This window comes from Benincasa hispida, chromosome 9 (assembly GCF_009727055.1).
Source record: "Benincasa hispida cultivar B227 chromosome 9, ASM972705v1, whole genome shotgun sequence".
NCBI lineage: Eukaryota > Viridiplantae > Streptophyta > Magnoliopsida > Cucurbitales > Cucurbitaceae > Benincasa > Benincasa hispida.
The window spans coordinates 33,103,823-33,128,338 of record NC_052357.1 but is presented as its reverse complement, the minus strand read 5'-3'; the positions used below and the strand labels follow the sequence as shown (position 1 = coordinate 33,128,338).

Here is a 24,516-nt window from a genome sequence, read left to right as displayed (position 1 = left end):
AGTTGATCGAAATCCAAAAAAAAAATGGACTTCCAAAAGTGATGAAGGAATATTTTTGGGGTATTCAAGAAACAACATAGCTTATATTGTTTATAAAAAAGTACAAAGAGTGTTATAGAATCTATCAATATTTTTCATAAATGATGGAAATAGCGGAAAGTTTTTTTTTGAGTGATGGAGCGCAAGCGCATGCGTCAAGTTATAATATAATAAAATAGTCAAGAGATCGAGCATCATCTTTTGGGTGGAGGAAACCCAATGTCAAATATTTTCATATTTTTTGCAGTACGTGTTATACATTAGTTTATCAGAATCCAAAGAAAAAATGGACTTCCAAAAGTGATGAAGGAATCTCTTTTGGGTATTCAATAAACAACAGAGCTTATATGATTTATAACAAGTGTACAAAGAGTGTTATAGAATCTATCAATATTTTCATAGATGATGCAAATGGAGGAAAATTTGCTGATGAGTGATGGACTGCAAGCGCATAGGCCAAGTTATAATATAATAAAATAGTAAAGAGACCGAGAATTATCCTCTGGAAAATAGGTTTGATTCTTCTAGCTATTCATAAATCTTATTCATTTTGTTTAGAGGACCAAATTGTGATGGAAACTTAACTATTCAACTCCTAAAAAGAAAATAAAAGACAACACTAGGGTGAAATTAGGCAAGACACATCTTAGGATATGATTTCGTTAAATGGATTAACCAAATTAATTATTTAGACCTCTGTTTTCTGTTAGCTATAGTGCTAAGAGTCCTATATTCAAATATCCTCTTTTGAGCCCAACGTTTTCTAATAGTTAACCATTGATCCATTTCCTTACAATTACTTGATTAGCACAACATTAAGTTTCTCCATTATTAATCTCTATTAATTCCTATCACCATCATGCATATTCGACTAACAGTTTAACACATTAGATCTAACCTAACGCCATATCTTTCAAGTAAGATATCATGTAAAGGACATTCAGTGGTCAAATTGTTTAAAGCATCCAGACTAAACATGTTAAAGTAATCATGTGTAAATCAAATCTAAGAACAATTAACTCAGTTCAAGCAATCCATGAAACTAAATCAGAACCCTATCAATACAAATCAATCACTCATGGCTATAATACAAATATAGACTATTTATGAAGTTCCAAATACAAAGGAATAGAAAATTAAAGAGGGAAGAATAAATAAGTTGGGTTCTTGACTATTGTTCTCAAATCCGGAATAGCAACACAACGAACTTTTCTAATCTTAACTCCTTTGGAGCTCCAAAATGTTGCCTCTCTCTAGAAATTCACTCCTCGTGGAGGCCTTGCCGCAATCTCAATTAAACCCTCAACTCAACCCTAAACCATCATCCTTTCAATCTTTAGCAGAAAACTACTTTTATAAACATTGTTTCTGGAGTGTCGCGACGTTCTCGGCAGCGTTGTGATGTTGCTCTGCTTTTTATTTCTCTCAGGTCGTTAGCATTGCAGGGCAACATTTGTTTTTTCTTCCTTAACTATTTCTTCCACTTTTCTTCTCGCTCTAGGTCAAATTTCTGACCTTTCTTGGGGTATTTTAGTCATTTTATTCTCGAAATTGCTTGTTCTTGTCCAATTTCTTGATTTCCTACAATTAATCATAAAAAGCATCAAAGATCTCATATTATGCATAAAACTAACTAAATTCTAAGGTCACAAAAATACTTTTTGAGTGTGTTTCACCATCCCAAACTTATAACTTTTCTAATCTCGAGGAAAGAAAGAATAAGACTATAGGAAAATTCAAACAAGCACACAAATGACTTAAAACCTCATTATTCAAAGTAAACACACTAGATCCATTAGTAGAGACTTTCAAACACATCCCAACATTAAAATATTTCAAGACCAAATCTTATCATCCCCCATATGTGTGTGAAAGCCTTTTCGATTAAGTCCTATTAGTTCGTTATAATTTAAAATGAACCTCTCTAGTTTTCCTCCTACTCTAGCGTCATGCACCAATCTTCAAGCACCAAAGCATTCAAGAAAGTAATTTATCGACTAAGATGCCTAAGATAACTCATTAAGGGTACCCTCATTCACACATTCATCGTAGGGACTTACACCTAGTTGATTCTCAGACATCCCAACTAATCATAGTGAAGGTAGCTCTTTTTACCCCCATCCATGCATACACATTATAAGTTTATTTTCTTTTTCACACTCATTTTTTTTAATGATATTCTAATATTCCACTCAATCTTTTGTGGACAATTTTTTTTAAGCAGGCATAAATACTACATTTTTTTGTTGCTTAGTATAACATTACTAACCATCATGGAAGACACTCTCTAACCAGTGGGGCCTTTTGAGTTGACAACCAAATTAATTCAAGTAAATGCATGTTTTACTAATAAGAACCTAGAAGAAAATGACTACGTGCTCAATTATGCATGGGACTCAAAGAGGGACTTAAAAGATAACTTAACTCAAGAATATGTTACCCATTTCCACAGTAGATCATCTAATATGGAAATTTAGAGTAACTCATAGAAAATTATAGTCATTACATCCTTATCAAATTTCACATTCTAAGCACAACATCATATTTAGGATTCAAAAAAAAAAAAAAAAAAATCCAAAATTCAACACTCAAAATATTAAGTCAACTAACATGCATAAATCACTTTCCCTAATTAACATGCATAGCAGGATAAATACAAATAGACAAGCAAAGAATGCAATACTTTGCCCACCCTAAACTTAAAAACATGCATTTTTTTCAATACAATAAAAGAAAAATAAAGCACAAAGAATGAGCGAAATTGGCCGGATTAGTTAAGCAATCCACATGCTCAGGCTTGCGAAACATTACCTTATTTTAGGGCTCTTGTAAAGCAAAGACTTGAAAAGATAAGACTACATACCGTGAGAGCAGAATAAAAATAAAAATAAAAATAAATAACATAACGTAATTGAAAGCAAATAAAACATGGGTTACCTCCCAAGAAGTGTTGAGTATAACGTCTTGAAGTAGATGACAGGGGAGATTATACGTCAAGGCATATAAATTTTTTCCATTTTTCAGGTCTCTTCTTGCTTTAATCAATCCCTACAACGTCTTGTAGGCTCACCATCTTTTTCTGGGCACCGAAAGCAAAAAGTTATTTTTAGGATTTTTATTTTTTTGAAAATAAAAAGACTAAGAATTAAAAGTAGACTCAAACTGACTAGGCTCATGAGAAAGAGAAAAATCAGGAATGAGAGGGCTCTTAAGAGATGGAAAACAAGGCTCTTCAACTTCAACCTTAATCACTTAAGCTTCCTCATCTAAATTAAGAAAAATTTCTCTCTCAATCTCACAAACTTGCTCTTGGGCTGACTCTAATGCTTTAAACTCTTCCTCACCATCATGTAAAACAATTAACCTCCTTGCCTTAGTGGCATTGGACAAAATCTCCTCATTCAAGGCTCTAATTGCATAAACCATCAAACTAAGTTAATCTCCTATACATTTAAGGGTTGCCTCATTCTTTCCCACTTGGGCTTCTATCCTGTCCAACCTCTCCATCTCTTATATGCAAAACCTCTTAAGTTCAGACTCTAGGATATACTCTTCTACTAGTCGTCGAATAAAGGTTTTCGCTCTATTGGAGTTGGATGAACATTGTAACACATATGATCATGGGAAAGATAACTAATGGGATAAGGGTATGGGTTGAAAAGCATTACTGGTGGTGGTAGACCTAATTTAGGTTAATAAAACCCATAAGACCACCCTAATTTATTGTTAGACATAATTGATCAAGCAACCACCACAACAAATCAACTAAGAAAAGGCTAAAAATGTAAAATCAAAAATCAAAATAAATAAAATAAAAAAATAATCTACACCCTAAATTAATATTAGTCAAATCTCTTAAATATTAAAAGAAATCAAAACACAATTCCTCGATAAGAGTGCCAAAAACTTATTGGAGCACAAGCGCACACGTGAAGTTATGATATAGTCAAACGGTTAAGTGACTTAGTATCGTCCTTTAGAAAATTGGTTTGATTCTTCTAGCTATTCAAAGATCCTTTTATTTTTATTAGGGAATCGGATTGTGATGAAAATTTAACTATTGTACTCTTAAAAATCAAATAAAAGACAACACCAGGGTGAAACTAGGCAAGACACATCTTAGGATATGATTGTGTTAAATGAATTAACCAAATTACTTATTTAGACCCCAGAATTATTTAATGCTAGTTATAAATCTGGAAATCTTATGTCCAGGTATCTTCTTCCAAGCTCAACCCTTTCTAATAACTAACTATTAATCCAATTCCTTACAATTACTTGATTAGCATAACATTAAGTTTCTCCATCATTAATCTTTATTAATCTCCTATCACCATTGTGCATATTCGACTAATAGTTTAACACGTTAGATATGGCCTAACACCCTCTCTTCCAAGCAAGACATTACGTAAAGGACATTCAAACAATGGCCAAACTGTTCAAAGCATCAAAACTAAACATGATAAAATAATCATGTGTAAATCACATTCAAGAAAAATTAACTCAATTCAATGAATCCATAAAACTAAAGCAAAACCCTAAGAACAAAAATTAGTCAATCATGGAAACAGCACAAACATAGACCATTCATAAAGTTCCAAATACAAATGAATAGAAAATTAACGAGGAAAGAATAAACAAGTCACTCCTTTGAAGCTCCAAAATGGTTCCTCTGCCCAGAAATTCACTCCTCGTGGAGGCCTTGCCACAATCTCAATTAAACCCTCAACTCAGCTCTAAACGAGCCTCATTTCGATCCTCAGCAGAAAATTGCTTTTATATATAGCAGTCATTGGGTTTCAATCTTCTTTTTATTCCTCTCGGATCTTCAGTGTAGTAGGGCAGCGTTGCAACGCTGAGCGCGACACTACCAAAAACAACGAAGTAACACATCGCGACGCTTTTAGCAGTGTCGTGACATTGCTCTGATTTTTATTCCTCTCAGGTCTTCAACGTAGTGGGCCAGCATTGTAACGCTACGCGTGACACTATCGTATTTTTTCCTTAACAATTTCTTCAACTTTTCTCCTTGTCTTATGTCAAAATTCTGACCATTCGTGGGGTATTTTGGTCATTCTATCCTCAAAATTTCTTGTTTCGGTCCAATTGCTCGATTTTCTATAGTTAGACATAAAGAGAATCAAATGTCTGAAATTAAGCATAAAACTAAATTCTAAGCTCATGAAATGCACTTTTGAAGTGTGTTTCACTGAGGAAAATGAAGTTGATGATGAGTCTTTGTGACAAATGTGTGTAAATCAAAATCGATTGTTTCACCAATTGTTGATGATAATCCTATGACATTACTTAAAATTCTGAACACAACACAGTCTCGGATAATGAAGATGATCAGAAGTATACCAAGCATCCTTCTAGTAAAATTTTAAAGAATCATCCTTCCAGTAATATTAGAGGAGATATTGGATCTAGAAATTCCACCAAGAAGGAATAAAAAGTGGATTATTCACAAATGACCGGTAATATTTGTTATACATCTCTTGTGGAACCTAAGAATGCAATAGATGCTTTAAAGGATGAGTGTTGGGTAAATGTCATGCAAGAAGAATTGATACAATTTGAAAGACATCAGGTCTGGATATTGATTCCTCATTTTGTTTTAGCAAATATCATTGGCAACAAATGGATCTTCAAGAACGAATCTGATGTAGATGGAATTGTTATAAGAGTAAAGTCCATTTGCTTTCTCAAGGATATTCTCAAATTGAGGGTATTGACTTTGATGAGACATTTGCCCATATGGCTTGCTTGGAAGCCATTAGAGTTCTGCTAAGTATTGTTTGTCTGCTAAAATTCAAACTTTATCAGATGGATGTTAAAAGTGCCTTCCTTAGTGGATACTTAAATGAAGAAGTTTATTTTGAACAACCTAAATGTTTTGTTGATCCAGTTTATCTTGATCATGTGTACAAGCTATGAAAAGCTTTCTATGGTCTAAAACAAGTGATATGATCACTTATCTGAATTTCTTTTCAAGTAGGGATATGTGAGAGAAGTAGTTGACAAAATGATATTTGTGAAGAAAGAAAAAACAGAGTTCTGTGATTGCTCAAGTGTATGTTGCAGATGTAGTGTTAGGATGGATGTCTCAACATCTTCTAGATCTTTTTGTCAATCAAATGCAAACTGAATTTAAAATGAGTTTGGTAGGTAAATTGACATATTTCTTGAAATTCCAGATCAAGCAGCTTAAGGATAAAATATTCATCTCTCAAAGCAAATATGCAAAGACTTGGTAAAAACTAAATAATCCCATCCAAATTAAATAATTAATTATTTGAATACAATTCAAATTAATTAATAAATTATTTCTCCAATTATTTAATTCAATCTTATTTAAATTAAATAACTTAATTATATGGATCTTATCCAAATAATTAATTATTTGAATCATATTCAAATAAATCAATTCTCTATCTTATAATAAACTTTCAAATAAACTTTATAATAAATTATGTAATTCAATGTATGAAATACAATTAATTTTTTTCCTCATAAATTTGAACATTTCAAATTTTCTTTCAATGTAGTCAATCCTCGTTGGTCCGTGCTGAGCTAGCAATGGAACCTTATGGACCTACAGTCTATAAGCTCCAATGATCAAATATTAATTAATTAAAATCTTTAATTACATTAACCTTCATTCATTAACTATAGTGCAAACCACTATAGACTCATAGTTGAACTCTTATGCACCGTAGGACAAGTTGTGTCCATGCATATAATCAATAAAAGCAAGTTGATCCTTCACAAATTGTTCATATTTAAAGTTGGGCTAAATATCCGTTTTATCCATGTAATTACCATTTTCTCTTAAGTTCTACTGATTCCTCTAATGAACAATTTGTTTATGATCCATCCATAAACTAAGTTCCTTTGGCTAGTGAAAGGGTGGGGCCCCTTATTCAAGACATGAAACCAGCATTAAGGAAACTACTCATCTAGTTACCCTATGTGCGAAGGAGTGACTTTCATCTTGTGAAATTATGTTCCCAGCTCTTCATTTAGTCAAGTCCCCAAAATGGTAGGCTTATTGAGTCGACAACTTGAGCCATTCTCACCCATACAAATCAAAGGAATCATCCTTTGAAATATTAATCTTATCAATTAGCAGATTTATAAATAGATATTAAATATTTTGCAATCCAATTTTATACAAACTCTTTGTAGAGGATACCTCCACTCACATATCTCCACATGAACGGTTTAGATCAAATCATTTGTAACTATTACAAGTAGGTCGTATTCACAGTGTTACCAAGATAAAGCACCCAACTTTGTCCATATACCATAGATCTTTTAGGTTATCTCTTGAACATGATCCACCTTGTATGTCAACTACATATTGTTCAAGACTACATATGATAAACTTGGATTTTTCTTGTTAATGGATAAATTAATATTGCATAATTAATAATTAAATTAATAAACTAATTAATTACGAGGCTTTAGAGCACAAACCCCAACAACATAGCATGGGCGAACAAATATACAAGTATTAGCTATTAATTTGTCAATTTAATTTACCAATATATTCATCCTAGATATTCAAGAAAGGAAAGGAAAACAATAAGATGCAAAAAATCCAAAGAACATACACTAAAATCTCATAAAAACTATAGAAAATGCCAAATAAATCTCAAAATTGACATTTCAGCCTTCACTATTCATCGAATCTGAATCCCAATTGCTCATTTTAGCTCCTAATTGCTATAAATTAACCTTGAATGGTTTGTATTACTCTATTCTATCTCCCAGATGCTCAATACTTGTAAAATCATCGATTAAACACATAAAACCAAGTAACAATCTAGAATTAAGTGGAATGAGACAACATATTTTCGGTGCCAGTTATTTTATTACTAGAAAAACCTGCATCGAAATAATAGAGGTCATCAAGCATTTTAACTCTTCCAATTTTCTTCCTGAGTCGTGACGTTGAAACAAAGAAAGTGACACGACAATTAGAACCTTTACCAAGTTTGCTGACAATCAAGAGGTTACATCCCAATTTAGGGACACAAAGAACAAACTTTAAAGAAATTGTATCAATCAATTCAATAGTTCCATTTCTTACGATAATAATAATAATAATAAAAAAAAACTACCATCAACGATTCTTTTTTTTTTTTTTTAAATTTTCATAAGAAACAAAATATGAATGAAATAGATTTGATGAACTAGTCATGTGATTAGAGGCCCCAAAATCAATAATTCCTGGATGAATTATTATCAGGAAAGACGTGGGAGTAGTTACCTATTTGTGGGGTAGTTATATATTTGTGCTAAAGAACCATAAAGAATACCAGATGAGACATTGGGTCGTAGCAGTTGTGGAATTTGATGAATTTGCTCCATACTAAAGTAAACTTTGATTCACAACTACCAAAAAGAAATTATAGCTAGGCTAGTATAATAAAGATCACAAGACAACAGGCATGAGAAGTTAACCAGAAAATTAAGCTTCAACCAACAGTAAAATAAGCTTGCAATAAAAATCAAACTGAGGTACACCGAACCAGAGAAAATCAAATCGAGGAACAAAATTGAAAATTCGAACCACACCAAACATGAATCAATCTAAACCTGGTTTACATTAACTAAACTAACCAAATGAATTCTCAAATTGACCTGCAAACTAGAGATCCAAATGAAGATAATGACTAGAGTTGAATCAGTGTTTCACCGTAATACTGACCGCAATGATTTGCACAAGGGATTAAACAAGAACGAGCAACGATTTCCACAAGGGATTAAACATGAACGAGCAAACTCTGACTACAAGTACATGAGTATTGTGTGAACTTTGACTGCAAACAAAACCGTGAACTCACACTCAATCATCATTCTGCTTGAACTTGAAGAACAGAACCACAAACTTCGACTTCAACTAGAAAATAGAAGGCAAACTCGAAGAGTAGTGGCGATGGAGAAATGAAAATATGTGTAATGCCAGTGGATTGTCGATAGGGATGCAAACATTACCTAGGTCATCGCTTAAGGGAACAACCTCTCTACTATCTCTAAAAATGGGTAAGAGTGAATTCCGTCTTGCATCCTATGTCTTCAGCTATCTACCCGGTCTTACCCCAGAAATGGAGGTTTATTGAGGCAGCACGGTTGAGCCAACCCTCATCTATGAAAATCTAAGGATAATCTCGAATAAACAGGAGTTCATTGTTAGCTTAGGATTAAGGTCAAGTTACCTAGGTCATCGCTTTGAAATAGTCAGTCTCAAATAGTGCGTTATAAAGTAAGAGTGACTGATTTCATGGTCCAATCTTGTACAAACCCATTGCATAGAACGTCCCTACTCCTCATATCATAACATGTACGAATTAGAATCACATCGTTTATAGTACTTTACGACTCTTCGTAACAAATACGAACAAATACAGAGTAGGTCGCATCCAATAGTGTTATCAAAATAAGGCAGCCAACCTCATTCATATACTATAGATCATTTTGACTATTTACTCGAATCTGATCCACTTTTATGTCTCCACATAAAGTTCAAGTACTTATTTAATAGTCATGGGTCTTTTTGGTTTATTAAATTTCTAATAAGCAATACGTATATTCAATAAGAACTTATTGAAATTTTAGAATAAGTTTTATTGTTTACAAACCACGAGTTTTAGGACATAAAATCCAACAAACTCCCACTTGGACTAAAACTCCAGTGGTAACTTATATATCAAAATATATAATACCGAGTTTCTGAATTTTATAGAGAAATACAATAAGCTAGGGCATCCCATACTCATGGTTTACTATTCGGTATCCCATACCAGATATTTCTCCCACTTGCCCGAGGTTATTAACTTGGTATTCTTTGTCTTACTAGGTGATTCTCAAACACTTTAGCTGAGAGAATCATTATATGTTAGTGTACAATAGCCTTCTTATTAAACTATATGGAGAATGCATCTTATTGTGAATAATGACCAGGAAGTCATACTTTCCTCCCACTACATTGAGGTACTCTCAACTCTTTGAGTAAGACGCATCTTTCCTATCTTAACAACTCTTGTTAACAGTGTTAATTCAATAACGCTCTAACAACTCTTGTTAACTGTCTTAACAACTCTTGTTAACAGTGTTAATTCAATAACATTTTTATGGAAACAAATAATACAAGGTAATCTAGAACAATATTCGAACAATGTTAAGAAATCAATTTAAGGCAATTAGAAAGTTTTTCATTGGATTTCATGTTCTATCAAATAGATATAGAAATCTTTAACTTTCTATACTTTGATCCGAACAAAGTATTTCAGTTTTATTTTACCTAACAAGTTTTGTATACAATGAACGTTTCACGTGTTCTAAACTTATCCAAGAGGTTAAATAACTATTTGCCTTAATCGATTTCTAGCCGTCTTTAAAATATCTGAAAATTTACAAATGGCTTTTATTAGATTGGTTCATAACAAAAGTTGCTATGAGATAGAACAAACATAATTTTAGAAAATGAACATTTTTTTTACAACAAAAATATATACATTTTTTTACTTTACAAGATAACAAAAGCAGGTAAAATTATCATCAGACAACAACATCTCCCACTGGTTTAAGATGAGCAAGCGGTCTTCAGGAACTAGTTTGTCTATTTTGCTTTCTCTGCTCTCTTCTTTGCAATGTATTGAGGGTAGTTCCTCTTCCAATGCCCTTCCTCGTTGCAGTGGAAAGACTTTTCTTTGTCTACAGCGTTATTCTTGCCTTTCTTCCCAGCATGTTTCTTCTTCCCTTTCCCTTTGCTCTTCTTAAAAGGAACACTCTTACTCTATGAATAAGAAGCAACATCAGACTTTTTGGAGAACGTTCCTCTCTTCTCAACAGTAGTAACATTTACTTCTGATTCCAGACCTTTAGTTCTCAACATAGTTTGATAAGCCTGTAGCTCATTCAGCAAAGTAGTCAAACTGTATTCAATTTTATTCATGTGTGCATTCGTGCATAAGTGCCGAAAACTCTTCGAAAGAGATTCTAGAATAAAATCAACTTGACTTCTCTCACCAACAACAATGTCGTTTACTTCCGGTACATTAAAGTGAACCATCATGTCCAGGACACGTTCACGAACAGAGGCCCCCTTTTTCATACGACAGTTGTAAACGTACCTTATAGCATCATGCCTTAGGGAGGACGGTTGCCTGAACATCCCTCGTAGAGATTCTATAATCTCTTTGGCAGTACCTATATCCTCATGTTTATTTTCCAAAACATTAGAAATGCTGGCGAGAATATAAGTATGAGCTTTATCATTCACTCTGATCCATTTATCTTATGCATCCCGAACAGTTCGGTTTGCGTTAGAGTTGGGAGCAGGAGGACAATCTTCTGTTAAGACGAACCGTAAATTATCTATCACTAATATAGTATTCAAATATGATTTCCAGATTACATAATTATCCCCAATCAGTTTATAAGACGCCAACAATTGTACTAGTGAACTTGTCATTATGAAATTATAAACAAATTTTTTAAGTGAATTGCTTTCTAAACCCAATCAAGTTTTAGCAAAGTAATAATATACCCAAGATTATTTTTGCAATGATACTACAACAAGACATTTTTGGCTAAACACTATCTCTAGAATAACTCATACTCCGATTAGTCATTTAGCTACCGTTTTTTGTCAGAAATTACCAACTCTTTAGTAATCTTACAAGTGTAACCCTCTATTTTCAGACTTTAGAAGTTTGATATCAATGATGCTCCCAAAGTTGGAAAGTCAAAGTTGAAACTGACTTTAGAAATCCTATCCATTTATATAGTTTGAGTTGTTCTGAATCCTATGTTAAAACCCTCCGAGGGGATAGCCATCGTTAAACGACTAGCAAGGCTGATTGAAAGATGACAAGCAGGCGCAACATAGGAATCTCATTGTTCAAACCAACAGAAGAGACCGTACAACATATCCTTCACCCACTTACTATGAACTACTTCCCCCATTCGCTTTGGTCTTGATCTATGACGAACACTTTCTCAATGAAGTAGTCGAGGTATAATCGACATGAAGTGCTGCACGAATCTCACAGTGGAATTATGTAGGGATGTGAGAATTGAAATCAATATACCATATATCTGATTTTCTAATGAACAACTTCCCCTCATTCACCATGATCAATTCACGTAAACACTTTCCGAATGGAGCAGTCGAGGTAAAATCGACACGAAGTGCCACATGAACCTTTCAGTGTAAACATCTTGAGAACGTGAAAATTTTGAAATAAAAACATCGCAATTGATTTTAAAGTGAACAACTTCCCCCATCCACCAAAATCTCAATTCATGTAAACACTTTCCGAATGGAGCAGTCGAGGTATAATCGACACGAAGTGCCACATGAATTTTGATCATGAACTCTTAGGGACATGAGAGCTAAAAATAATCATATCATATATGTTTATTAATCTCTCACTAAAGCGTTCTAACATTAATTAATTTTTTAATTCTAATTAATTTAATATCAAATATTAAACGCTTAATGTTAGAAAAAAAACAATTCATTTAATGAAGGTGGAATTTATGTAGAACACATAATTCATTTAATAATTCATTTAACGAATGGGGGCTAAAAAAATTCATGAAGGTGTAATTTATGTAAAATTAATTTAATATTTGGCTACGTTGATTCTATTTTTTTAATTAAAAAATTAATTAATTCTAATTAATATAATATCAAATATTAAATTAATTTTACATAAATTCCACCTTCATGAAATTAATATTTAAATCATATTTAAATATTAATTAATTTTTCAATTCAGTTTAATTCTAAAATAAAACGCGTAACTAATTCTCTTTATTCTAATTTGAACGTTTCAAATTAACATATCACACTACTCTAAAGTTAATCCATTTACGAGCTAATAGGGGGACCTCGCGAACCTACAAATCATGGGCTCCAACGATCCGAGATTAATTGGGTAAACTCATTACATCGAATTAACCCGCATTTGTTAACTAATGGGTCACTCCACTAAAGCGCATAGTTGAACTCATCTCACTATAGATATATTATGTTCACTCGATATAACCATGATTAGTAAGTTAACTCTTCACAGGTTGTTCGTTATAGCGGCTAGGTCAAATGTCTGTTTTACCCCTGAGATTACTACTTGTTCCTTACATCCCATTGATCCTCTAATAAATAATTGATTTGTGATCTGATCAATAAACCGAGTCCCTCTCGGGCCAATGAGAGGGTGGGGCCCCTTTTCAAGATCCGAAATCAGCACTTAAGGGAACAACCTCTCTACTATCCCTAATAGAGGGTATGAGTGAATTCCATTTTGCACCTTCTGTCCCTAGCTATCTATCTTGTCTTACCCCTGAATGGAGATTTATTGAGCCAGCACTGTTGAGCCAACCCTCACCTATGAAAATCTAACGATAATCTTGAATAAATAGGAGTTCATAGTTAGCTTAGGATTAAGATTAAATTACCTAGGTCATCGCTTTGAAATAGTTAGTCTTAAACACCAAAGAGTGTTATAAAGTAAGAGTGACTGATTTCGTGGTCCGATCTAGTACAAACCCATTTCACAGGACGCCCCCACTTCCCATGTCATAAAATGTACGAATTAGGATCACATCGTTTGTAACACTTTTACAACTTTTTGTAATAACTACAGAGTAGGCTGCATCCGATAGTGTTACCAGAATAAAGCACCTAACCCCATTCATATACTATAGATCATTTTGACTATTTACTCGAACCTGATCCACTTTTATATGGGTCTTTTTAGTTTATTGAATTTCTAATAAGCAATACATATATTCAATAACAACTTATTGAGTTTTCAGAATAAGTTTTATTGTTTACAAACCACGAGTTTTATGACATAAAACCCGACGGAGAGAAAATATATTACCACCTTATATTAATTTTTTTTTCTTCACACTTACTTTGTTCAGTAAAACCACCCACGAAAAAACAACCAGTGTAGCAGTATTTTTTTTCTTTCAGTTATTAAAATAAAGGGAAATTGCATTCTATGACAAATACATTTTAAAAAACCAAAGTCATGACTGCAACCTTTTTATAATTGCATATGTGTCAATCATATAGCAACCACAAAGCAATCACACATAGAAATCAGATAGCATCACATAACAATTACATTGAAATCAGATAACATCACATAAAAATCAGATAGCAATCAAACTTCCAGGCAGATGTTTTTTGACATGTTTGCAAAAAAGAAAAACCTATGACATGCATCCAATTTTCAATTTTTTTTTAATTAAAGTTACAATTGCCCCTAAAATAAATGATCCTTTTGTTTGGGCTCCAAAAAACTTAATAATAAATAGCACAAATAACATAAATATGAATATATAGGTTTCAAAGGACGTATTTGGTCGTTCGAAACAGTAAATATCAAATTCAAGACATTCTAACTTATTAAAATATCTATCAATATTGTAATTTCAATTTTAAGGATTTATCAATGGACATTTCGATGTTAAGTTATTAGTGTATATCTTCATATTGGAATTAATATTATATGTATATGTTTTCTTGGTCTCGATAAAGCTACTTCGCTCCTCCTACCATATGGTATCTCTTTCTAGATTGAGTGTATATTAACAATCATATACAAAAAGCCTTTTCTTGTTCTAGATTGACCATCTTCCTTTCTCTTTCTCATGTCCCTTGTCTTGGAATTTGTTGGGAAAACCCCAAAAAGTACATCTACCATATGGTACCTCTTATGCCAACTCATGTCACATTGCCAACAACCCTTGCTTTGTCCCCTAAAATATGGGAGATATGGGTTCATTCTTTGTATTGATATTGAACACTCCAATTGACGAATATATCAATTTCAATATTTTAATCTGCAGTATGTTGGAAGAATGATCTGAGATTGCTGGAAGATACTTGTGCTCGAAAGCTAGGGGAGAAATACTCAAACAAATGGTCTTATGAATGTGATGATTTAGAAGAGATTGGTAATTTTGTATTAAATATACAATATATAATACTATTTTGTTTTTAATAAAATACTGATTAAGATATCATTAATTTTCAGAGAAATTAAAGAAAGAGTTAAAGGAGGCAGAAGAAGAATGTTGTGAGCTTATACAAAAGAAACATTTAACAATCCTCAATGACATTCCATCAATGGACGTGACTCAAATATATGCCAAGTACATTCACCAAGAACTACTTGATGAAATAGGTAAATTAACAATAAATTTAAATAATGATTAAATTAAGTGCTCTATCTAGTATATAAATAATTGGTTGATTTAATTGATATTATTACAGTATCGTTGAGAGTAAAAATCAAAATGTTGGAAAGGGATTATCATCGCATCCTAAGCAAACCTTCATACGTGTACAACCAACAAGACAGACAAGAATTTGAAAGTGTAGGTAATAATTAATGATTTCACTGTTTTTTTTTTTAAAAAAAATTAAAAAAAGATTTAGTTTGAATTAGAATTTTGATTGATTGATTATGGATCGAAAGGAACGGGCAGAGAAAGGTTATGGGATATAGAACAACAATATTTTGATCGATTGAAATACAACATTGCAGCAAAGAATTTCCTTCAACCACCTGATCTAAAGATGGAAGGTAAATTAATTCAGAGAGCGATTAATTATTTGGTAGTGGATTAATTGATTTTTAACTTGTTGCTTTTCATTTTGCCACCAGCTTTTGAATCACTGGATAACAATGTTGAAGAAGAAGAGTTCCTCACAACATTATATTATTCAGTAAAATCATTTAACATATACTGTGTGGAGTGCATGAGCTATATCAACAATCTCATAAAGCGAGCTTTGGGATTAGAAGATGATGAAGAATTAAGTGCCATAATTTCATTCGAAGGTGAAAACGTGGGTGAAATGTGTAATGACGTTGTGGATAAGTTTCTGTATTCGCGTAGCATATGTTGTCCCATTTGCATCAAGGCTGTCAGGATGGCGACAATTCAACAAAAGAATACATCAACGGCTTCTGGACAAACTTCTACATCCATTCCTAACCAAGGTCAGTGTTTGATATCAAAATATATATGTAATAAACTGCAAAAAAGATTATATTTAAAATAAATACAATATATATAAATGGTACACTTTCAAGAATAATTGGTATGTTGGAGGCAATGAAAGAAAATTAGGCTATAGAGAGAGTTCTTCTATTTAGTTCTTTGGCACTTAGGCCCTATTGGAGCTTTCTTAGTTACTTGTTTACAAGATGAAAACAATAGATATCTATAGAGAATACTAATAACAAATGAAGTAGGAAATAGTCTTCTCTAGAGAATTACAGTCTTTGTGGTAATCATCTCAGTGTTTGCTATTGCATGATTTTGATTGCTTCGTTTACTGATTTTTTCAATAAAGACATACATGTTGGTGTTTTCACAAGCGTTTTTTATGGTTGATTGAATCCATTGGAAAACGGCTCCATTAAGATACATGCTGGGAGACTACGAATGTGGACATTTTCTGACCAATTTCTAAAATTGTATCCAGACACCATCAACATGTTTTGTTGGGGCTTGCTTGAATGCGATGGTATCACTTCTGAATATAGCATTCTTGTCAAGTGGAAAGTGCCTCTCTAGGAGCTTCCCCCAAGATCCTTCATCATGTGATCGAATTTGGTGGAAACGAGTCTAACCATGCTAAAACCTCTCCCTACACATAGTAAGGAAACAATTTTAGTCTTAAAAAGAGTGTTTGGGCCCCAATGTAAGAGTTGTTAAGGTATAAAATTCATGTTTTTTTAGTGGTGGGATCCACAAACTCCTCGAGACAAAAAAGGAATGAAATTCACAACTACTACTTCTAAATTCTTTGGATCAAACACACTAAAGAGTCTTTTGGGTACCAATTACCTTGAATAAGCTACAAATATGCACGAACTATCGAAGATGTTTATGCAAGGTCTCATCTGGTATTCTTGCTAATCATGCGAATACATTCAACATCTGGAACATGAGAGGCTTCTTCTCAAAGAGAGGTGGCTCTATAGGTGGATCTAGAATCCCATGCCAAGAATTTGGAACATTGAGGCTGCATACTCTCTTAATTGCTTTATCTCTATCTTCTGCTAAGAAGATAGGACTTTGCGAAGCTGCAACTTGTGGAGGTGGTTGGCGTTGATCGCCATTCTTCTTGATCGACGAGAGTTTGTAGCCAACTCTTGATAAAATAATTTTGTTCCTACCTAAAATGTAGTAGTACGAGTCAAATTCAAAGAGAACCAATGTGTTCCTCTTAGAAAATGCTCATAGCCCAAGAGTTGATTGCAAGAAAAATAAATTTGCATAAAAGTAAATGAAGGGATGAAATTCGTACGATTAAAACATCTAGCTTAGGCTTTCAAGTCATTCCCCCGAGTTTAACTTGATCATAGATTCATCAAATTAATTCCTATATTATGTAGATTAGCCAATTCACCTGGAGAAGCTAGGTGAGAGTTCAGATTATCTAATTAGCCAATTTAAATAGATGAGATGCATCCTAATTAATTGAAGTAACCACATTAAGATTAAGGGAATTGCTAAGGTGAATATGTAACAGGAAAAGCCTAATGAAACACTCAACATGCTTATTCTGGCCTAGGTTGATATAGCAATGTTCTTCATCATATACAACAAATCACAAATCTATCTAACCTTTTGCTACTTATGGATCAAGATACAATTATATGTCAAGTATTGTAAATTAATCTCTATTACCAATTATAAAATATCAGCAAGTTTGTTAGACATTCATGAGAAAACATAATCGAAATCATTTAAAGTAGAGAAAGAATCCAAAGACAATATATAAAATTATAATAAAGTGATCAAAATCTCACAAGCTTTCAATCATGGGGCTGCTATGTACTTTGTAAACTTTGCTGCTACGTAAATCTCCATAGCGTTGTGATGTTACAGAACAAGACAGTGCTGCAACGCTCAATGAACACTAGGAAAGATTTGCTCTTGAGAAATAGCAACGAGTGTGGCGCCTAACGGTGTAGCTCCATCATGCCCTTAGTAATAAAACTGTAATTTCAGCTCTCATTTTCCCAGTTGATGCATTCGAACTCCATTTTAATCTATTTAAACTCCATTTTGATTCTAATGCTCGATTCTACATCTCAGGTGCATGATACCAATAAATCATTAAATAAACATATAAAACCTAAGGACGACCTCGATTTAAGTAGTGAGATGACACATTTTTCGGTGCTATCACTATTGTACTCCATTTCTGAGAGGAAGAGGAGGATCGCCTCTAGGAGGATCATACAGAAAGCTAAGAAGCAAAGCATATCGTTTGTCAATTGCCACTTGTTTCTTAGGCATCATGCTAAAATGTAAAGTATCGTTTCTGGATAGTGATATTACTATCCATATTGAAGAAGTGACACTAACTATTTTAGAAGTTTCTTGAATTATCTATATATTTGACTTAGTGTAAATAATGAGGATGATTATAGGATAATTAGTATACTTTATTTATATTTAGTTTAGTTGTTAATTTCGATTAACTAGTACTTAATTACTATTTTTGAATTAATTAGGTAATTGTTTGATTTCCTTATAAGATTATAACTAGCCACTTTAGGATTTGTAATAGGGAGCTTTTAATTATCCATTTGAATATAGAACATGCGTTCTTAAGAGAGATTTCTCTCAATTAGAGATGGATTTCCTTTGTTTGGTCATAGATTTGATCTAATACCTTTTTTGCTACATAAGTATATATTAGACATCTCTAGATTTATCTAGAAAAATGTAAATAAGCATCACATAAGAAATGTTCTAGAAATATCCTAACATTTCTTTAGGCACCAAAGAATTCTAGTGAATTTCTTTAGATAATGATAATCTCATAAAAATATCTAGAAGAATGTGGATCCTAGAAAGGCCTAGAAAATCCTCTTACTTAAGCGCTATGAATCTCACACCTATAAATAAGAGATATGTTCCCATTTGTAAGTCAAACAAGCAAAGAAAGGAAGGAAGAATAAAAGCTAGAGAGTTAAACAACCTTAGATTGAGGAAAAAAAGTAATTGTGTATTGAGAAAGTGAACAGGTACTCTCGGAAAGTATCCATCTTTGTTACATTCTTAATAATAGTTTGTTTGTTTCAAGTGATCGTTTCCTTTGCTTTTATGCCAATTTCTTCGATATATATTGCCTCATATCTAATTTTCCTTTAAATAACAAAGTTGTTGGAGTGTGACCAATCAATAATATATATATAAAAGTAAGAATAATTATCTTCCATAATATGAGGCATTTTAGTGATGAGAAAAATAAAGGTACGAGGGCTTATACTTAAAATATACAATATCATACCATTTAAAGGGTCGTCCCTGTGAAGCTTTTTCCTATATGGACCAAGTTTCATCTTGTTGATATTTTTACAAAGGGTTTAGCAAACTTTTCTTTCTCTAGCTCTATGAATTCCTGAGGAGAGTAATATCAACATTAATCTATGTTCTTGTGGAGTTGTATCAGAGTTTAATTATTCTGTTAATTTACTTCCCTTGGTTTGGTTAGTAACAGTTTGTTGTAAATATATAGTTATTTCTCAATTAGTAAGCATTGCCATTTAATAAACTAAGATAAACTATATTTACTCACTTTCTCAATACTTGATTAAGGTGATGAGGCAATATGCAATCAAGAAGATTCAACTATCACAATGCCTCTCGATGAAATAATTTGTGTCCAACAGAGCAGTAACGTTGGAAGGTGGAAGATTCGAAGATGCATAGTACTTGGTGGTTTAATCCAATCAATTACAAGTTTAGTTATTGTCACTGCAGCAACAACTGCTAATATGTCTGATGGTATTATGTTTTTCAATTTCCATTATTCCTCTTTTTCTTCTATCTTAATTACATATTTAGGTGATGTTTAGTTGATATCTCTTGGATTGGGATTATTCTTGCAGGAAATATAGTAACTTTGGCATTCACAAATTTGATTACCGGACTCTTTATTGTTAGACACGATGTAAGTAATTACTTTCCCTCTTATATGGAACCAACTATATGTCCTATTGATGTCAAATTTTAATTAAGGAAAAACATAACTAACTTTCATGGGGATAACAACGGTTCAAAGTGGGAGATCATAATTTTATAGAAAAGAAAAAAAAGGTTCAGATGCTATAGTCATGTATCAGAATTGTAGAGTAAAGTAGTCAAAAGTTTTTAATTACTCCATATGGAGCCATAATGGTATATTTATAAGGGATTTGACTTGGGATTTAATTTAACCCTCATAAGATTATGATATGATTTTTCTAATCCCAAATAAGCGACATCAAATCTTATCTTATCTTATCTCATTTTATATTTTTATTTTAACTTGATTTTTAGCTTTATTCTGTCATGCCAAAATTCATCTCTCAACATTAGCCCTCACTCCTATGTTTGGTTTTAAGGCTACCTACTTGTCCCGTGGATTCATACAAACTTGAAGTACTGCTTTAACCTTTATCACAATTTTAGCTATCAACTTTATTCCTCCAAGATTATTTTCGAAGTTTAGTTAGGTTCTTGATGCGCATCCATCATAACTAAGCAGCGTTGGGCACAAGTATTGATCTTATGCCCGTCTTAACTTGAGGATCACAGATACTCGAGCTTGACTTTTCTTGTCAATTTTTGGCAACCCCTATTTGACAAGAATAATCGAGAGTGTTGATTAAATAGTCATTGTATTTAATTAGTTCCTTAGTTTTCATCCTCCACACTTAAGCAGAGTTAACCTACCTATCTTTTGTGATCGACTTCGGCTCGTGTCTTTAGTCTGTCCCGAGGTTATCCCCAGATCTTGGATTTTTAATTTTCTTAGTTATCTATATGATGGGCAACCCCTAGTTTTCATCAATGTTTGAGTCCCAATTGGATTTTTCAATGTAAATTTTGAGTTTGTGATTAATTAAGTGTCCTTTTGAGGTTCTTCAGTTAGTTTTATAAAATCCTAAATCCACATTTGTATAACATTTGTATTGCTTCTAGGATTCTTCTCAGTCAATGTTCTTTTTATAATTTCTTCATAATACTTTAACAACTTGAGATATAGGTGAGGGTAAAAATTATCTTGTGTTTTCCAACTTGAGATTTTTGAAGTTGGTGCTTTATCTACTCGACAATTTGTGGCTTTCTAGTTTGAAGCTTCATAACCCATGTTTAAAAAATTTTAGGCCTTCAATCTTTGTCATACTTGGATCAACAACCATAACCCATACTTGAATTATTTATTTATTTATTTTTTTTGAAAGATAGGAAGAAAAGAGACAAGACAAGATTTATGTGAAAAACCCTAGTCTAGGGAGGAAAAACCACAATAGAAAAGTTTTATGGTTTAATGTCATACTTACAAGAGACCCCAACCTCAGATATAAATAGAATGAGGGGAAATCCTAATTTAGTAAATATAGAGTAAACTACAAATATGCCCTTAGGGCTAATGCAACATATTTCAACACTCTCCCTCAAGTTGGGACGTAGATATCGACAAGACCCAACTTGCTAACACAAGCTTCAAACGTCTGTCTTGATTATCCTTTGGTAAGAACATTTGCAACCTGTTGGACTAAAGGGACATAGGGAATACAGATAACCCCATGGTCTAACTTTAATTTAATAAAGTGTCTGTCAATTTTCACGTGCTTAGTTCTATCACAATACAGTTTCATGGAACCCAGATAGTTCTGGTGAAAATCAGACAAAACTTTCTATAACCAGAATTCTTAACACACTCTCAAGCTCATAGCTCTATACTTTTCCTTAGCACTGTTTCTTGCCATTACACCCGGTTTTTTACTCTGCTAGGTTACCAAATTTTCCCACACAAAGGTATAGTATCCTGAGGTTGACTTTCTATCAGTCATTTATCCTGCCCAATTTGAGTCAGTATATGTTTCGATGCTCCGTGTGTCATATTTTCTGAACATTAAGCCATTCCCCAGGGTGGACTTCAGATATCTCAGAATTCGAGTCACTACTTCCATGTGCTTCTCATACAAATTCTACATGAACTGACTTACCACACTCACAGCATAGGAGATGTCGGGCCTAGGATGAGACAAGTAAATCAGTTTTCCTAAAAGGCGTTGATACCTCTCCTTATTTACAAAAACTCCTTCCGTAATGCTTTTCCGTTTTTCATTCACCTCAATAGGAGTGTCAATGGGTTTGCATCCAGTCGTTCCTGTTTTCTTTAACAAGTCTAGAGTGTATTTCCATTGAGACACGGATATTCTTGCTTTTGATCTCGCCACTACCATCCCAAGAAAATACCTCAGATTACTAAGAACTTTGATCTCAAATTCACCTGCCATCATTTCTTTTAGGTTAACAATTTCTATCGTGTCATCTCCTGATAAAATGATGTCATCAACATACACCACCAAAACAGCAATCTTCCCTGAGGGTGATATTTTTGGTAAACAATGTATGATCAGAATGCCCATGAATAAACCCTTTGGATTTAACAAACACTGTGAACCTATCAAACTATGCCTTAGGAGACTGTTTCAACCCATATAAGAACTTCCTAAGTTTGCAAACATGGTTCCCAAATTTAGCTTCGAAACCTAGAGGTGGACTCGTATAAACCTCCTCTTCTAACTCACCATTCATGAAGGTATTTTTTACATCCAGTTGATGTAAGGCCAATCTTTATTCACGGCAACAGACAGAAGAACTCGGATCGTATTTAGCTTAGCTACTGTGGAAAAAGTTTCTGAATAATCAATCCTATACGTCTGAGTGAACCTTTAGCAACTAATCTAGCCTTATATCTCTCAAGCGTTCCGTCAGAATACTTCACTGTGAACACCCATTTGCAACCAACTGTCTTGTGAACTCTAAGGAGAGCTACTAACTCCCAAGTCTTATTCGCTTCAGAGCTCTCATTTCTTCCATTATCGCCACTTTCAACTCGGGAACTTCTATGGCCGCATGTATACTAGTAGGTATATATTGCTAGAGCATCCAGTTGGGTAGTGAAAGCCTTAAAACCAAGAGACAAGTTACACTTGTAGATATTGTTAGAGCATCCAATTGAGTAGTTAAAACCAGTTGGGTAGTGAAAGCCTTAAATCTAGTTGCTCGAGAGCTCTCATTTCTTCCATTTTTATGTGTAATTGTAACAATATTTCACATAGTGAATTTCTTTCTGGTGGGCTGTAGTTTTTCTTCAAGTTGAGAGTTTTCCACGTAAATTCTTGTGTTCTCAGTATTTTATCGCTTTCTTTTAATTTCTCTTTTATTTTATACTTATTCCTACAGTAGAAGTTGGAGGTTTTTTTCCAACATTATCAACATCGAGACTCTCTTTATATTCAACCATGAACATACTGCATCACAACTCATCTTACCTCTTGCTCTTATCTGCTTTCCTTTAATACAAATTTTGTAAGACACCTTCCTTGTTCGTGCTACATTGAAAAATTGGAGTTTAACTTGTCTATAGACAAAAGATCCCATGGAAAGAATGTATGGATGGCTGAAGTGGGACCTGAAAAATCCTTCTCGACCTTCAACTGAAGTCTTTAGATTGGCTCAAAGCTATCTTTAAAGTGCTTATAGACACTTCACGCAAAAATCGTTTCTTCTAGAAGAAAGATACAAAAAATATTGTATCTGGGACGAAAAGGCTAACAAGAGAAGAGGAAACATAGCTGAAATTTATATGATTGATGACAGATGTTTAAAATGCTATATTTTGATGCCTGGAGAATATGAAAAGGATGATTGGATATCCTTTATCGCAATGCTCACTTTTAAAGAGGAGAAAGGAATACCAAGTGATAGTCATCACAATCGAACTAATAAAAACTCGGACGTTCAATCATCTGATGAAGAAAACCCCAAAAGAAATCATGCTGATGTTCTCTCTCAATGTAGCTCATCTGAAAAGAACTATATTCCCTCTACAATGGAAGATGAGCTTTTTACAAATTGTTGAAATACGTTAAATTAGCCCTAAGGGCATTTTTGTAATTTTTGCTATATTTGCTAAATTAGGGTTTCACCTCATTCTATTTATATCTGAGGTTGGGTCTATTGTAAATATGACATTAAATAATAAGTCATTTTCTACCGTGGTTTTTCTTCCCTGAATTAGGGTTTTCCACGTAAACTCCTTGTGTCATCTTATTTTCTTCTATTTAATATGATATCAGAGCAAGGTGATGAAACCCTAGCCCCGATAGAAGAAACTCAATCATCAAACTTGATAGGTGAAGGTACGCTGACTAATGAGGCTGTGATTCAAGCAGCGGTTGACCGCTATCTCCAAACCATCATCCCAGGTGGCTCAGCCGAACAGATCCAGCTGGCGAGCCGAACAGCAGGTGGTGGGCTTGCTCCAGTTGGCGCGCCGATTAGCTTCCAATCTCAGCCGTTCCAACCGAACACCATCGAGGAAGGTCACGCTTTCCAGCCGGTGCACGCGAACGG

General features: G+C 33.5%; 1 protein-coding gene across 9 annotated transcripts in view; it reads left to right on the top strand.

The window, feature by feature from the left end:
- Positions 1-24,516, top strand: part of LOC120085457 — a 53,204-nt gene that overhangs the window by 16,442 nt on the left and 12,246 nt on the right. For 6 of the 9 annotated variants that reach the window (XM_039041426.1, XM_039041425.1, XM_039041424.1 and 3 more), the window contains 7 exons: positions 14,917-15,024; positions 15,105-15,254; positions 15,344-15,451; positions 15,549-15,656; positions 15,738-16,076; positions 19,699-19,887; positions 19,992-20,053. In XM_039041426.1, coding sequence (XP_038897354.1) covers positions 14,917-15,024; positions 15,105-15,254; positions 15,344-15,451; positions 15,549-15,656; positions 15,738-16,076; positions 19,699-19,887; positions 19,992-20,053 — 1,064 coding nt within the window. Of the gene's footprint in view, positions 1-14,916; positions 15,025-15,104; positions 15,255-15,343; positions 15,452-15,548; positions 15,657-15,737; positions 16,077-17,976; positions 18,090-18,186; positions 18,402-19,698; positions 19,888-19,991; positions 20,054-24,239; positions 24,505-24,516 lie in introns of those variants that run through there. The other 3 variants (XR_005483945.1, XM_039041429.1, XR_005483946.1) reach the window with 3 other exon arrangements.